Source organism: Leguminivora glycinivorella, chromosome 17, assembly GCF_023078275.1.
Source record: "Leguminivora glycinivorella isolate SPB_JAAS2020 chromosome 17, LegGlyc_1.1, whole genome shotgun sequence".
In the NCBI taxonomy this organism is placed as follows: Eukaryota; Metazoa; Arthropoda; class Insecta; order Lepidoptera; family Tortricidae; genus Leguminivora; species Leguminivora glycinivorella.
In genome coordinates this window covers 13,096,432-13,112,226 of record NC_062987.1, presented here as the reverse complement: position 1 = coordinate 13,112,226, position 15,795 = coordinate 13,096,432, and the positions used below count along the sequence as shown (strand labels likewise).

The 15,795-nt window shown below is 38.9% G+C and overlaps 1 protein-coding gene across 1 annotated transcript; it reads right to left on the bottom strand.

The window, feature by feature from the left end:
• Positions 1–104: 104 nt before the first annotated feature.
• LOC125235461 (CLIP domain-containing serine protease 14D-like) lies at positions 105–15,371 on the bottom strand. The gene is made up of 9 exons (XM_048142031.1): positions 15,165–15,371; positions 6,772–6,833; positions 6,399–6,490; positions 4,986–5,173; positions 4,273–4,381; positions 3,563–3,744; positions 2,199–2,299; positions 1,208–1,390; positions 105–281 (listed from the first exon to the last, which is right to left on the bottom strand). The coding sequence occupies exons 1-9, from the start codon at positions 15,232–15,234 to the stop codon at positions 171–173; spliced, it is 1,098 nt and encodes a 365-aa protein (XP_047997988.1). The 5' UTR covers positions 15,235–15,371; the 3' UTR covers positions 105–170.
• Positions 15,372–15,795: the final 424 nt, after the last annotated feature.

The window sequence follows — 15,795 nt, the reverse complement described above, 5'->3', positions numbered from 1 at the left end:
ACATAGGTAGTTCCTTTATTTTATTCTAATGGACCAATGTTCAACCAGAGATCACCAACTGTTATACGCACTTTTTCTCTATTTATTATCGCAAACACTACGTCTGATGTTAATATCTTTATTTTAAGATCTTCAGTATTGTTAATGTTGTACTTATTGCATAATGTGGATCAGGAAGGCGAATTGTCGACGATCCATTGGTGGTAGTGCGCGATGTTTGTGTAGACGCTGGGGACGCCCTCGCTCCCGCAGTTTTCTGACCCGAACGACACTATGCCCACCTGAAAATCGAAGAGGTAAGGTTAGAAGGGATAGCACATCCTCGGCTCAAGGGAGCTTAAGGTCCGCTTTGATAACTAATCCCAAGATTTGGCGAAGACACTAGTTTTACGAAAGCGATTACCATCTGACCTTCTAATCCGAAACGTAACTAAGCATTATTGGGATTGGTCCGGTTTCTTGACGCTTTCCTTTACAATAAAGCGATTGGTAAACTTTTATTATCAAATGACATTTCGCACATAAGTTCCGAAAAACTCATTGGTGCGAGCGGGGGTTCAAACCCGCGACCTCCGGATTGAAAGCCATAAGTATGTTCTTACCGCTAGGCTATCATAACACTGTGGCAAGATAAACAGTTGTAGGAAACATTCATACAGTTGCTTATACCCCGAGTCAAATTTATGTTATCAAGTGGTAATACTGGCTATCTCTGGAAAGTGGAAGCGGCGCCCCACCAGCCAGAGCAGGCTTCGTTGAATTCTTCCAGTTTGCTACCTCAGCTACACACTCGACGAGCGGCGTGGGAAGTAGGCAGAGGCATATTGTAGCCGTGCTACTCGTCATGCTGCTCGTCATGCTCCTCGTTATGCCCACCGCTCCCTATTTTGTCAGTTTTTTGGCGCGAGTCAAAGGGCCGGCAACAACGCGTCGGGCAGTGTGTGGCCAGAGTGGGCAGCATCACGGCAGCGCGAGAGGCAGCGCGAAGGCCACAGTGTGGCAGAGGTATGGGTGCAGTCTCAGGCAATAATTACGAGTAGATACGAAAATACTAGTGGTATTTTGTACCTGGTAATGGTCCATCTCGGTTGAGCAACAGCGGCGCCCCTCGCACACAGTTCTCCTTCTCGGATAGGGACAGAGTCTCCACTCCTCCAGAGTCCAGACTAAGATCCAGCATTAAGAACTAGTGATATTTTGTACCTACCTGGTAATATTGTCCATCTCGGTTGAGCAACAGCGGCGCCCCTCCAAAGCCAGAGCAGGCGTCCCTTCCTTCTTCGCCACCGGCACACAGCTCCCCTTCTTGTATAGGGACAGAGTCCCCAAAGACGCGCTCACACATCTCCAGTGAGACCAGTGGGACTTCAAGCTGCTGCTGCCTGGTCACCTAAATGTAAATTAACATAAAACAGTGGAGAACCTATACGCTGTCGTTAGATTTGGATGACGGCAGGCAATCATGGTCGCACGACAAATGATATAACACCCTGGGGCCCGTTTCTCGAAAGGTACAAGCCTTGTATTACAAGTGCGCAAACTGTCAAATCGTATGGGTTGTCATGGAATCATACTTGTAATACAAGGCTTGTACCTTTCGAGAAACGGGTCACAGGGGCCCATTTCTCGAAGCTACAAGTTACAATTTACAAGACAAGTGGTTGTCAATGTCTAATATGACAAGTTGAAAACAGACTTCCGCTTGTAATTTGTAACTTTCAGTTTTGAGAAATGGGCCCCAGGCCGTCAGTTTCGCACTATTTTATCGTTGGCCTGCTGTTTTATCGTTTATCGCTCCACCATGATCGTTAGCCAGGATTTAGCTACGTATCGATTTTTTTATTCTGAACCCCACGGAATAGAAAGCTTGGACATAAATTGACAATTAAGTCTGATTGTAGTGAACGCATCTTTTCTGATTGATAAAGGCAGTTTTTTTGCGATACAAAACACTATTACGGGTTGCAAAAATAAAATGGTCTACAATGCCTTATTTAATGAATGATTATTAGAGTGGCTTCAATTAATTACCGACAAGCACAATAACATGTCACTTCACTTTTTTGCGCGTCTGACACCCAAAATGACACATAAGGTCGTTGAATTTAAATCAATGTCCATCATAGATAATCGCTTAAATAACTGCCACATGTAATATACAACCGTATGTTTTAGTAGAAAGGATGACAATGGCTTACCAAGTTGTTCTGCCCAGATAATTTGCCCCATCCGACCAGCAAAGCGCGCTCATTTATTACGACTTCCGTCCTGTCGTTCAAGCAGATCGGCGCTACAGATACTGAAATAAATAGGATAGTAATTAGCGATGACATTGAATGGGCCATTGAAAATTAAGTTATACCTATAGTATTTTTAAATAACAATAACAGTAGTGACATAATAACATGACAAATTTGACCTACACAAGTACACGTACCTAAATTTTTGGATCACAAACATTAAACGGATCACGTTTTCATGCGCCATGCTACGCTACGACAACATTATGAAATGAGATATGGATGATCTTTCTTACTGCCAGGTTTAATAAAAAGTTAGCTTAAGCGTGCAAAGAGTGGACAGAGTAGGTATAGCCATCTAGCTAGTGACTAGAGAAAGACTAAGTCAGACTGTGTCTTGAAGATCTACACTGTTGGCGTAACATCTAATTGGGTTGTCTTAAAGGGCCTTTGCATTGTAGGCTTCGGCCACCTTCGGACCCTTGTACGCCTCGCTCAAGTGGTCCCGAGATGTGGAAAGGACAAGCAAAATTTGGTTTTAATTCGATGTGAGAGTTTGAAAGAAGCAACTGCCTTGGTTGACAAGGAGAGATCTAAAATGGGACAAAATTACTTTTAATATCTTCTGGTTCTGCGCACAGTCCTTCTTCGTTCTCTATTGCTCCTGTTCTGTTCTGTGTACAATGCCACGTCAACTGCTGCCTTCTTTATCATGCTCGGAACCCGTTCCGTGACTATGATTTTTACATCTTTTAAAATTATGTTTAATTTTCGTACGATCTTGTTCACTTTTGTTTCTCTCATTGTGAATAAGTATTGCAAATGTATTGATTTAATTAGAATTTTGAGTTGCTTGTTACATTGTTTAGTGTTTTTGGGTTTGACAGAATGACATTTAGTTTTCAATAGCTTGCCAATCATGAAGTATTTTTCTGTGAGTTTTAATATTTTTGTGGAACATGGCATAAAAAGAGCGAAACTGCTTGTTGCGGTAAGTGGCAAATACATTTTTTATTGTCTTTCATTATGGTGCATTAAACATTCAGTTGAGCGTTGGTTGAGCGTCAATTTATCCTAAGATAAAGTAAAGAAATATGTTGCTGTATCGTCCTACAGCATCATATTTCTTTACTTTAGCTGCTTTAGCTTAGGATAAATTGACGCTCAACTGAATGTTTAACGACTTTGGCGAGGTCATCAAGGAGTCCTCCAAAGAGAACACGCGGTCCCTCCCTATTTGTGGACATTTATTATTCCCATTTATTATCCCACAACAATCTAACCGTTTGGCTACAAAGCTTTGATCTAGGGTTGCCACTTACCAGAATATTTAATATCTTCTTGCAGCACAATGAGCGCGATGTCATGTCGGAAGATCTTTTTCTCATACCCGGGGTGAACGACGACGTTCTCAACCTTGATGGCCTGCGCGGGCGGCGCACAGAAGAAATCGTTGCAGTCGGGGCTCCGAGCTGTGTCGTACTCTCCAACGACTACTGTTGACCTAAGTGCAGTGCAGGATAAGTAAAGTCATATCGCTAACTTCTGCGATTGACAATTTTACAAAGTCATGGAAGGACTAAGGATGTCAAATCTCGAGCTGTGGAAAAATCATCATCAGCCAGAGAGCGTCCACTGCTGGACGAAGGCCTCTCTAAAGAATCGCAAAGCGATGTTCTTTGGAGGGAAATACCATAGTCGCCACGCTTGGCAGGCGGGTTGGCGACCGCAGTAGCTGTAAATACATCCTCGACGGACGCTGCTGCCTATCCGTCGGTTTTATTTAATTTATCCCTTTGTCGCCTCTTACGACATCCACGGGAGGTGATGGGGTGGGGGGTGGAAAAATAACATCGCTAAATAATAACGTTGATGTGTAGGTAAAAATGTTTTAGAGGTACAAATTGTGGCTATTAACAGGCAGATGATGTACAAAATCGTAAGAATCGTGGAGGAGCATTCTAATTGCTTGTCCACATAAGTACAACCACAGGTTCAACACTAGCTCACAGACAGAGTTGTAGAAACTTACAGCTTGTACCCCTCAGGCTTGGCCAATGCGCAATGCGCTGCTGTGAGTACCACTCGTTTTGAAATGACAGAGCCACTGCAGGCAAACCTTACGATGCCACTTTCTTTTTCTGTAAAAGAAAAAAGGATCTGTGAGGGAATCAGTTCAAATAGATTATGCACAAACTTAACATAAAGAGTGAGGATGCTTTAATTCACATAAAGGCAAATAAATACACAGGCACTTTTAGGGTGTGTGCTGCAGAACTCGCATTTTGTGATGCTGTTTTTGGACCCTGCAGTTGCATGCACAAGACGAACATCAACAAGAAATCATTTAATAAGAAATTTTGGAGAATAAAAGGTAAATCTTGGGAACTAGGTTTAAGTGCTAAAAGTTTTGTCATTTATCTTACTTGTAAAGCCAATCCATAAGGTGTCCCCAATATTAATTTTATTTATTTTTATACTTCACCCACATCTCTCAGTTCCATCCTGATAGACCTTGCCGCAGTCACAAGATGGGCAGCAGAGGCAAAGTTAAATAATGCACTGTTATGTAACTTACGTGTAAAGCCAATCCTCGCCACCCATGGATGTGCCCCTAGCCCTTTATAACCAACGCCTTGGACCATGCTTCGGCCGCATCGCTCAGTGCTATCCTGGTAGACCTTGCCGCAGTCACAAGATGGGCAGCAGAGGCAAACTTAAATAATGCACTGTTATGTAACTTACGTGTAAAGCCAATCCTCGCCACCCATGGATGTGCCCCTAGCCCTTTATAACCAACGCCTTGGACCATGCTTCGGCCGCATCGCTCAGTGCCATCCTGGTAGACCTTGCCGCAGTCACAGGACGGACAGCAGACGTAATCCTCGCCGTTTGAATGCCCGCACGTTAACTCGTTCAGGCGGTGGAAGTATCTGAGGAATTGGTCAATGTGTAAACGAATTAAATTTTGAAGAAACCCCCGACATTGTGGACCGATATCCATCAAACATGGCTAAAAACATTACCGGCTAATTCAGCTGTCAAACAAAAAAAATATAAATCCGTTCATCCGTTCGGGAGCTACGATGCCACAGACAACGTACACAGACAGACACAGTCAAACTTATAAAACCCCGTCGTTTTTGCATCGGGGGTTAAAAACGGTGGTCTGTTTTGAAGAGGGTTCATTAGAACCTACCTAGAATTATCTAAAAGAAAAACTTGCAAGGAAGTAAAAGACATTTGCCCCGGTCTTTTACTTCCTTTCAAGTTTTTCTTGCAAACATATATTCCTTTATTAATAAACGTATAAGCCGATAAAGTTCGTTTGTCCTTTTCTATCCCACCAATACGTCGGAAAGGAACAAACGAAGTTTATCGGCTTGATAACTTTAGTGAACGTTTGAATAAGGGGGATAGTGTCTCCTCTAAGAGCACAAGATTTTTTAGCCAGAACTGTAGAGGAGGCTGTGCAATTTACTATTATTATTATGCTCTGCATTCCTTAAGGATTTAAGGTACCCGTAATGTTTTAATGAAAGGGTAGAAAAATACAACGATGAAGCAAAAAACCGGCCAAGAGCGTGTCGGGCCACACTCAGTGTAGGGTTCCGTAGTTTTCCGTATTTTTCTCAAAAACTACTGAACCTATCAAGTTCAAAACAATTTTCCTAGAAAGTCTTTATAAAGTTCTACTTTTGTGATTTTTTTTAATATTTTTTAAACATATGGTTCAAAAGTTAGAGGGGGGGGGGACGCACTTTTTTTCCTTTAGGAGCGATTATTTCCGAAAATATACATATTATCAAAAAACGATCTTAGCAAAACCTTATTCATTTTTAAATACCTATCCAACAATATATCACACGTTAGAGTTGGAATGAAAAAAAAATTCAGCCCCCACTTTACATGTAGGGGGGGTACCCTAATAAAACATTTTTTTCCATTTTTTATTTTTGCACTTTGTCGGCGTGATTCATATATATATTGGTACCAAATTTCAGCTTTCTAGTGCTAACGGTTACTGAGATTATCCGCGGACGGACGGACGGACGGACGGACGGACGGACGGACGGACGGACGGACGGACGGACGGACAGACAGACATGGCGAAACTATAAGGGTTCCTAGTTGACTACGGAACCCTAAAAAACTAACTTGTCTGATGAAAAGCAGGAGTAATCCATCAGATCTCCCAGCAGTGGACACAGGCCTATAGGCACGCATGTGGTGTTTGGCGGACATGATCCCTGAAAAAAGACGAAATTAATCATTAATTTCCTAATCAAGCCTTGCCAACCTACTAACTACTTACATAAGTACATAACAGATAAGTAACTATACATAATATAAAACTGTGATTATAAATATAAGTAAATAATATTAATAAATTAAATACCTTTTAAATGCTTTAAAAATGAGATAGGAAACAAACAGACAGATGCATGGTCTGATGTGGTAAGAAATTACTGCCGCTCGTGGACGTAGACACCTGCGACAAAAAAGGCAAGTAATCATAAAATTTACTTACCTTGAAATCTGTATTGCCGTCATTATTTCTTTCATCTCCCATTCCTACACCTATGGCTATGCCTGAAAAGAGAAAAAATAAAATTATCAATACCTACTAATTCTATACATTTTGGTAGGTAGATAGGTACTTACATCAGTCAGCATCAAATACCTATAGCATTTTTTTTTCTTTCGGCCTCAGAAATACGTGGTTTAAAAATTATTCGGTTTCTTTATGTTACACTGTGTATATGTTGCCTGTACTTAAGAATATATTCTAAAAAAATTATACCTACATTTTTCTATACCTAGAAAATAATAGCACCACCACATACTGCACGCGCGGAAATGTTATAAAAATCCAGAGAACTGGCTATGTATGATGAACGATGATACGTCATACATAATGTTTATGGGCCGTCGATGTCACAGTTTTAGCAAAGCAGTATTTTGACTGCAGGGTAGCCAAATGTACAAATGTTCACGATAACTGTTTCGTGGCTATCTATCTCTATCGCTCTTGCGAATTGGCGCGACAGAGCCAGACTGCATTTCTGTCGGCGTCTGGCGTCGACGATTGCCATTCGACTACGCCGGCAGAGTTGTGAGCGAAATAAAATAAATGTAAACAATAATAATGATCCTCCAAGTTACAAAATGATCTATAATATAGTAATGAAGGTACTGGCAGCGACTTGAGAGACATCTGTAGGTACAGTGTAGTCCCCCTAGGTTAAGTTTAGTTCTAATTTGTTTCTATTATCATTAATTTATTTTTTATTTGTACTTGATAAATATAGTAATATATGTAGTTGAAAAATTGTACCTATATTAGGGCATAAGATCAAATACCTTTTAGACTTTCCTTTTCCATTGATAATATTACGCTAATATGGTTTAAATGTGAAAAAGAAAAATATAGTAGCGGTTAATTTTTAGTTTTTCCTCAGTGAGGTAGATATAAAAAAAAAATAAAAAAGCCTTTTATTTCTTGCAAAAGTAAATAAATACATCAAGTGATACTTCTTTAATGGTTCGGTTCTGTTGCAAGAACCCCAGTTTGGGTATAGGCCTCCTCCAAACGGTTCCATCTCTCTCTGTCTTGGGCCACTTGCATCCACGAAGGGCCAGCGATTTTGATGATGTCGTCTACCCACCTTGTGTGAGGTCGTGCCCTGCGACGTTTTCCTATAGGACCCCTCCAGGAAGATACTTTTCTAGTCCATCTGTTATCTTGTAGGCGTGCCACGTGTCCCGCCCACTTCCATTTCAGCTTTCGCGCATAGGGTATTACATCCATCGCTTTTGTGATTTCCCGTATTTTTGTATGACGTATTTTTTGGATTTTTCTTATGTTTAGCATGCTACGTTCTATACCCCTTTGACAAGATGTTAGTTTCCTCTTTACATTTGTGGTCATTTTCCATGTTTGGCAAGCGTATGTTAAACAAGGCAGTAGGCACGACGTGAAGACTCTTGTTTTAACATTTATTGGCAAAGTGCTCTTAAATATTTCCTTTAGGCTCCAGTATTTCTTCCAGGTGTTTTGTATTCTTCTATCTATTTCCAAGTCATTGAAGTTTCTTGCAAAGCCTATCTGTTTGCCAAGATAAATGTAGTGTTCCGTGTAGGTGAGTGATTCATTGTCCACCATGATGTCTTCTTTTTCACTGTTTGTCATAACCATTGTTTTAGTGAAGTTCATTTCCAGTCCCGTTTGTTTGCTGATTGCATTAAGCGAATTAATCATATGTTGCAGTTCCAAACTGGTTTCTGATAGAAGAACTAAATCGTCTGCGAAACGCAGATGGCTGAGGTAATTTCCATCTATATAAAGTCCTTTTCTTCCCCAATTTAATTTTTGTATTATAGACTCTAAAATTGCAATGAAGAGCTTGGGAGACAGCGGGTCGCCCTGTCTTACTCCCCGTTGGATGGAAAAAGCAGGTCCAATTTCTTCTAGCTTTATTCGGCCCATATTATTGTGATATATATTTTTTAAAATTTTTATGTATGTTCCTTCCACCTGTTGTTCTTCTAAGGATTTCCAAATGCTTGTATGGGACACAGTGTCAAAAGCCTTTTTATAGTCAATAAAGGCGATGTAAAGGTTTCTTTGTCTCTCGTTGTATTTTTCTATAATAAGTTCCAGTGTGTGAATATGGTCTACTGTTGAGAAACCTTTCCGGAAGCCCGCCTGCTCTATGGGTTGTCTGACTTCTAAGGTGTTACCGATCCTTTGGTTTAGTATGGAGGCAAACAGCTTATATATGCACGGAAGTAAACTTATTGGTCTGTAGTTTGCAATGTTATTGGGGTCTCCTTTTTTATATATCAAGATTATATCTGATTTTGACCACTGAGATGGAGTGTTACCAGTTGCCAGAATACTATTGAATAGGTTTGTTAATGGTGGGGTCAATAGGGAGTGAGCTGTTTTTAGGGCTTCATTCGTTATGTTGTCCGTTCCAGGGCTTTTATCGTTCTTTAGGCGCTTGATTTCTAGCTCGATTTCATGTTCGCTGAAAGGTGATGGTATACTATCTTGCATATTGTCCATTGTTTCGGCTATGTTGTTTGAGTTGTTAAAGGCCGGAATGTAATCCTTTGTCTGGGCTTTGTAAAGTTCTTTGTAGAAGTCAGTTGCTATTTTCACGATTTCTTTACGTTTATTATGGGTTTCTCCACTTGAGCTTTGAAGTCCATCTATCCATGTCTTGTTATTCCGTAGATCCTTAAAGGCCTTCTTTGAGCTGCCTGCTTCTCGTAGGTGTTTCTCTATTGTTTTTGATCTATAGTTAGCATAGTCTTTTTTGATGTACTTGCTAGTTAGCTTGTAAAGCGCTGATAGCTCATTCTTGTCCGATCTTGATTTATTTGGTTTGTGTTGTAGTTCCTGCCTTCGATTCAAGAGTGCTAATGTATTATCTGTTAAGATTTTGTGTGTTTTTTTGTTTTTATTTTCCTGACTGTGTTTCAGGCTGGAAGTTATAGCATTAATTATTTTGTCGTAGTAAGTTTGTGGTTCGAAGCTTTCTTGCTCGCTGATGTCTTGTATACATGGTGTTAATAGTTCAATGTATTTTTCTTTTTCTTGCATGTCTTTTAATCTGGCGTTTTGATAGCTTCTGAAAGTAATCCTACTTTTCTTTTGTATTTTCAGACTCATTGTGGCTCTGACCGGTCTATGATCAGATGGGAAGTTGACGGACAGAACTTCGATGTTTTGGCACCTGTCCGGCTGGTTTGAAAGAATATAGTCGATTTCGTTTTTATATTTACCTCCTGGTGCTCGCCAGGTCCATCTTCTATTGTCTTTTTTCTTAAAGCATGTGTTTAATATGGTGAGTTTATTTTCGAGGGCAAAGTTGATTAGTCTTTGACCTCGTTGGTTTCGTGAGCCGTAGCCATTTTTCTTCATTATTAAGCCTTCATTATCTAGGGGCTGGCCTATTTTTGCATTAAAATCCCCTGCAATAATGTAGTTCTGGTGTGCCATACCGATGGCTTTGTGTATATTGCTGTAAAAGTGTTCAATTTCCTCGTCGCTTGAAGCTTCAGTAGGGGCATATGTCACAATAACTGAGAGTAAATTTCCCTGTATGTTTAAGTTTAATAAAGCGACTCTTTCGTTAATACCCGAAAAGCTCTCGATACTCTTTTTAAGCCTTTTATTTATTAGGAAACCAACTCCATACTTCCCAGGCGTACTTCCTGTGTAACAAAGTATAAAGTTTTCATATTCTTCGATGTTATTTCCCATGCGTCTAGTTTCAGTTAATCCAATTATGTCGTATTTTACGTTTTTCAGTGCCTCATTTAGTTCAATTAGCCGCTCATAGGATGATATAGTTCTGACGTTGTAGGTGCATATATATATTTTATTTCCCGGTATTTCTGTCAAAGAGTCTTTCTTCTCTTTAGGAGAACAGGGCCAAGATTCTTTTCGCTTTGGAGGGTTGTGGTCATGATACCCCACGGTGACCAACCGGCTTGGGGTATTAAGTGTTGTTTCATTCTTTTTCAAATTCCATGCCTTGTCGTTGTTGTGGTTCCGGGTGCATTTATTTGTTATTAGTTTTTTGGAGCCTCTATTGGTGAACCTGCTTTACTCCGCTCAATATAAGTGAGTATACTGGGTTTGATTGTGCCTTTGGTGTTTTTATCCAGTGACTGAGTCTGTTCCATGTCTAAGTTGACTTTTTTATGGCTTGGGGTGTTCGGTGATTGTGAAAAATTTCTCTTTTTTCTCTCACGGTTCTTGTCTGCTGCGGGTTCTGGAGGTTTCACCACTAATTTGTTATTCTTTATATATGCAATGTTTCCTTTTTCCCTTTCTGCTCTCATTTGTGGGAGTAGCTGTTTCCTAATTTCCATAACCTCTTTTGGGTAGTCCTCGTTCACATATATTCCGTCTGGTAGTTTGCTCCTGTATTTTAAAATAGTGTGTTGTTTCCATCTAGTTGTTATCGAAACTACGACGGGGCGTTGTTTGTTATCGATCTTCTGCCCAATTCTGTAGACGTTGCTGATCTCCTGGCTGTCAATGTGTATTCCAGCGTCTATTAGCAGATCTTTGATGTAGTCTACCAGCTCGTTTTCAGATTTGCCTTTTTCTTCTACCCCGACGAATACCAAGTTATTTTTTCGTTTGTCGTTGTCTATAATGGTGAGTTTACGCTCCAATTCCGATACTTTTTCTTTGAGAACAGCATTTTCTTGTGAAAGCGTTTTAATTTTTTCGTCCAGGGCTTCGGTGACATTTTTAGTGACTATAGTTGTTATTTCTAAGGTTTGTTGTTTTAGCTTCACGTCGAGTTCTGACATGAATCGTTCGAAGTTATCTGACATCTTTGTTTTTTTCACTGACTGCGGATTCGAGCAATTTGGCCAATTGACTTGACTTGTTGTAGTGTATCGGCAAATCTGTAAAGCCCTTTGCTTATTTATGTTGGTAGTACGTATCGCACTTATCTGTGGTGTACCGATGAGTTTCACTTTTAGGTTATTAAGCCGAGGAATTTTGTTCTTTCTTGCAATTCACTACAGTTTTTCACTAAATCCTTTGTTGAATTCTTATGGCTGGTGCTTTACGCGATACTTATTTTGCAAGACACTTTTGCTCTGACACTTTTTTACACTGGTTTATGAATATTTTTCGCGGAGACGTTAACAATACGTATTTACAATATGTACGCCGGAACCGGAAAAAAAAGGTAGATATATGTACCTATTATTAAAACAAATGCAAAAAGATAGCCACTTTTCAAATGCCACTTGGAATGTACTCGAAATTCACATCACCTTGCAAATTTCAATAGACGTGACATAACATGATTGCAGTAAGTTGGTAAATAAATAGCTATCTAATATAAGTTAGATCAAGATACTGGTTTATATTTTTCCTGTGTAAATTTATTGCATGTAAATAATTTCGTCCTTGCTACAGATAATAATCATGTCACAGACTAATCGAGGCTGAGTATTGTGTCGTGCAAATTATTGGGCGCACGCGCATGATCTGTCATCAATGCTAAATGTCGTTTATTGCATTAATTTAGGGCCAAGTATAAATTAAGTACTCTAGACAGACAGGGTGTTATATTATACATTATACTAACCACTGAAAACTTAGACAACCCGATCATACCAATAATACGGGTACCCCTGAAATGTATGGGCCTTTTAGACTTAAAACTAGATGGCGCTGTTATGATGTTTCTCAGCCTGAAACTGGTCAAAACAAATTTTCCCCAAATATTTTTGCGTGTTTTTATTTTTTATAAGCACAAATGATATATTATGCTTCTTTATTTTAATATCACCAGGGGCGGCTCACTCCGCGATTCTATCGCCGCGCTACAAGTACATGCTGGCGGCCGCGAGTTCGCGGCCTAATCAGGGGTGACGCGCATTCTCACGGAACGCATGTTCGCACTTTCTATTGTTACTTTACAACGCGAGTTTCTTTTAAGGTTCATATGCGAAGTCCACGTGTGGAATGGATTATAATGCTTAGTTAAATAGACATCATGAATAAAATAGGACAATCTTACACAGATCTTATTGATTAAGTCCAACGGAAAAGTTCAATAAGGCGTGTGATGCTGAAGGCTTAAACAAAAATATATAAATACTGTATATGTCGCAGTAAGATAGATAAAGCCGTTATATAGTTATAACCCTAGGAATATAATTATACGTCGTAACATAGTTAAACGAAAGCGATTAATTGCTATCTTACTAGGAATATAACTATAATACTAAACTAGTTTAGTCATATAGTTATATGACTGGATTCAGTTTAGTGAAATGATTGTAGGCAGGAGTGCAGCGATGCGGCGGAGGTATAGTTATAACCCTAGGGATATAAGGGAGCGATTCAGAACCATCTTACTAGGAATATAATTATAATACGGTATTTAAAATTGCAAACGGGACTTAATCGCGTATTAGGTACTATGTATTAAGTCCCGTTTGCAATTTTAAATATGTGTAAAAATCGTGAAAGTTTAAATCAGTGTTTTATAATACGTATAGCGGGACGATTTGGAATAACAACACCGTCACTGACGTTAGAACAAAGTTTATTTTGTATCGATCCGAACATAGTACACAAGGTTTGGTTACCAAACAAACGAATCCAAGCTATATTAGTTAAAACGTAACAGTTAGGGCATGCTCCCGGTATTTCCCGGTTCTTGATTTCCCGGGAAATCCCGGTAATTTAATCGCGGTAAGCAAATTTAAACCCAACATTCAAAATGACAAGGTTGTAATTAGGTACGAGTTCAATTTGTTATGACTTATGATAAACATTAAGATTAAACTGACAAACAACGTCAAACTCGTAACGGAAAAAGTATCGTCCAAGTAACCAGCCAGTATTAATACCCCTAAATACTGAAAAAGGTAAGCAACCTCTAGCAATGCGATATACACAATGTCGCATTACGAATACAATAGAATGGGCACGTAAAAAATAACTAATAATACAAATTAAACAAAAAATATTATCCCCTTCAAGATATAGCTCAATCGATTCTACTCTCGATTCTGAACAAACTGATTTCAGGTTTTTAGTGTTAAGTGAAACACGGTGTATAACTATATTACTTAACTAGAGACGTATTATAATTATATCCCTAGACTAAGTTTAATCCAGTGATATAATTATATAACTAAACTAGTAACGTATTATAATTATATTCCTAGTAAGATGGTAAGGAATCGCTTTCGTTTAACTATGTTACGGCATATAATAGGGTTATAACTATACCTCCGCCGCACCGCCGCACTCCTGCCTACAATCATTTCACTAAACTGGATCCAGTCATATAACTATATGACTAAACTAGTTTAGTATTATAGTTACATTCCTAGTAAGATAGCAATTAATCGCTTTCGTTTAACTATGTTACGACGTATAATTATATTCCTAGGGTTATAACTATATAACGGCTTTATCTATCTTGCTGCGACATATATATACCTAGAAAGTAGTCAAGACTTGAAGATATAGTATAACATTTTATCTGAGAATTAATTCGTTTTAATCCATAGGCAACCCTATCATCCGACGCTGCGCACGTGCGGCTCGTTTCTTTGTTAGAATTTTGTAGGCATTTAAAAAGGCGGCATTTCGTGAACATCAAAGCAGTGGGCCTTCTGTACTTGTACTATTATATATTCTGTGATATCACGTCAAAAAATAAATATGTAGCCATCATCAGTGTAGTTATGATAGTATTTAATGGCGCTATACATATATGTATGGCGCTAAAAAATCGAGGTACGATTGTTAGTATGAAAATTGTAAATCCATACTAGTAAACCACTTTTTTGGCTGACCGTACTTTATGCTAACTATCCGGGTCGAAGGACCACCCAATATTAAATCTTTTATTTAACTAAATAGATGATGTTCTTCTAAATAGTTTTCCAATAACGACTTATTATAATTATAGGTGTTACAAATATTTATGACCAACGGAACAATATATTTAACTCAAACTCTATAGGTCCATGGGGCCCCAGCGCGAACAAGTTGTTCACAGAAATCGCGAAGCGTCTGGTTGAGGTAACTGGTGACCGAAGAGCTGGCGGCTTCCTCGCTCAACGTATCAGCATTACGATACAGCGAGGAAATGTCGTCAGTATCCTTGGTACAATGCCTCAAGGGCCTATTTTAGACATTAGCTAGCTTTTAAGTTTAGTCTTAGTTTCTTATATAATTATGTAAATATGTTCATGTAAATAAAGAGTTTAACTCAAACTGACAAATGACAGTTGCCAAGTATAACAGAAAAAAATGATAATTTTGACTGAATATAGGAATTAAAGTTAAAAAAAATTAAATAAAGACTTAACTTGTTACGTTTTATATGAAGTAGTATAATTAGCTGCACTTACTTCCAAACTGAGCTTGAACAGTCCATTTGAGCACAAAACCTCCAAACAAGAGAAACACTTCCGCGATCATACTGCATTATCTAACGTCCTTACATTTGTTTATTTAATTATTATTTATAAAAAGAGGGGTACAAAAAGGTTCTAGAAAACTGCAGTCTGTGTGCGGTTTGATTTGGTCTGTCATTAGGCCGCTTGGGCAAAGTTGTGGCGGCGCGGACCACAACAAAAATGATACGGTATACAAAGCCAATTCGTCAGGCATGATGCAGGAGTCGACAACCTTTGGGTGATATTGTACTTTTAGTTGAAATTAGATGGAAGCTAGTAAATTATGGTAAGCTTTTGTGATATGTATCCTCTATCTGATTGTTTATGGTTGTGTGGATGTTGTCAATGTCTTTCTGATAGAAAATATACTTTTTTAGAATTTTCTTAGAATCTCTAGTTTTATTCCATACCATAGATTATTTCCATACATTTCATTTTGGCAAAGAACTTGCTGTGTTTAATAATTACCTGTTACAGGGCTCTCTTCTAATGCTAACAAGTACTGTTAATACTTGGCATTAACAATAAGAGCCTCCTATTCGGCTCACAAAATCACTTCGTATCCATACAAGCAAAACAAAGC

Coding starts and splice junctions, on each gene's coding strand:
- LOC125235461 (XM_048142031.1), bottom strand. CDS start 15,234: ATGATCGCGGAAGTGTTTCTCTTGTTTGGAGGTTTTGTGCTCAAATGG. Junction 2,300..3,562: donor AGAAGATATTAAATATTCTG/GTAAGTGGCAAC, acceptor TATTTATTTCAG/TATCTGTAGCGCCGATCTGC. Junction 1,391..2,198: donor TATCTGGGCAGAACAACTTG/GTAAGCCATTGT, acceptor ATTTACATTTAG/GTGACCAGGCAGCAGCAGCT.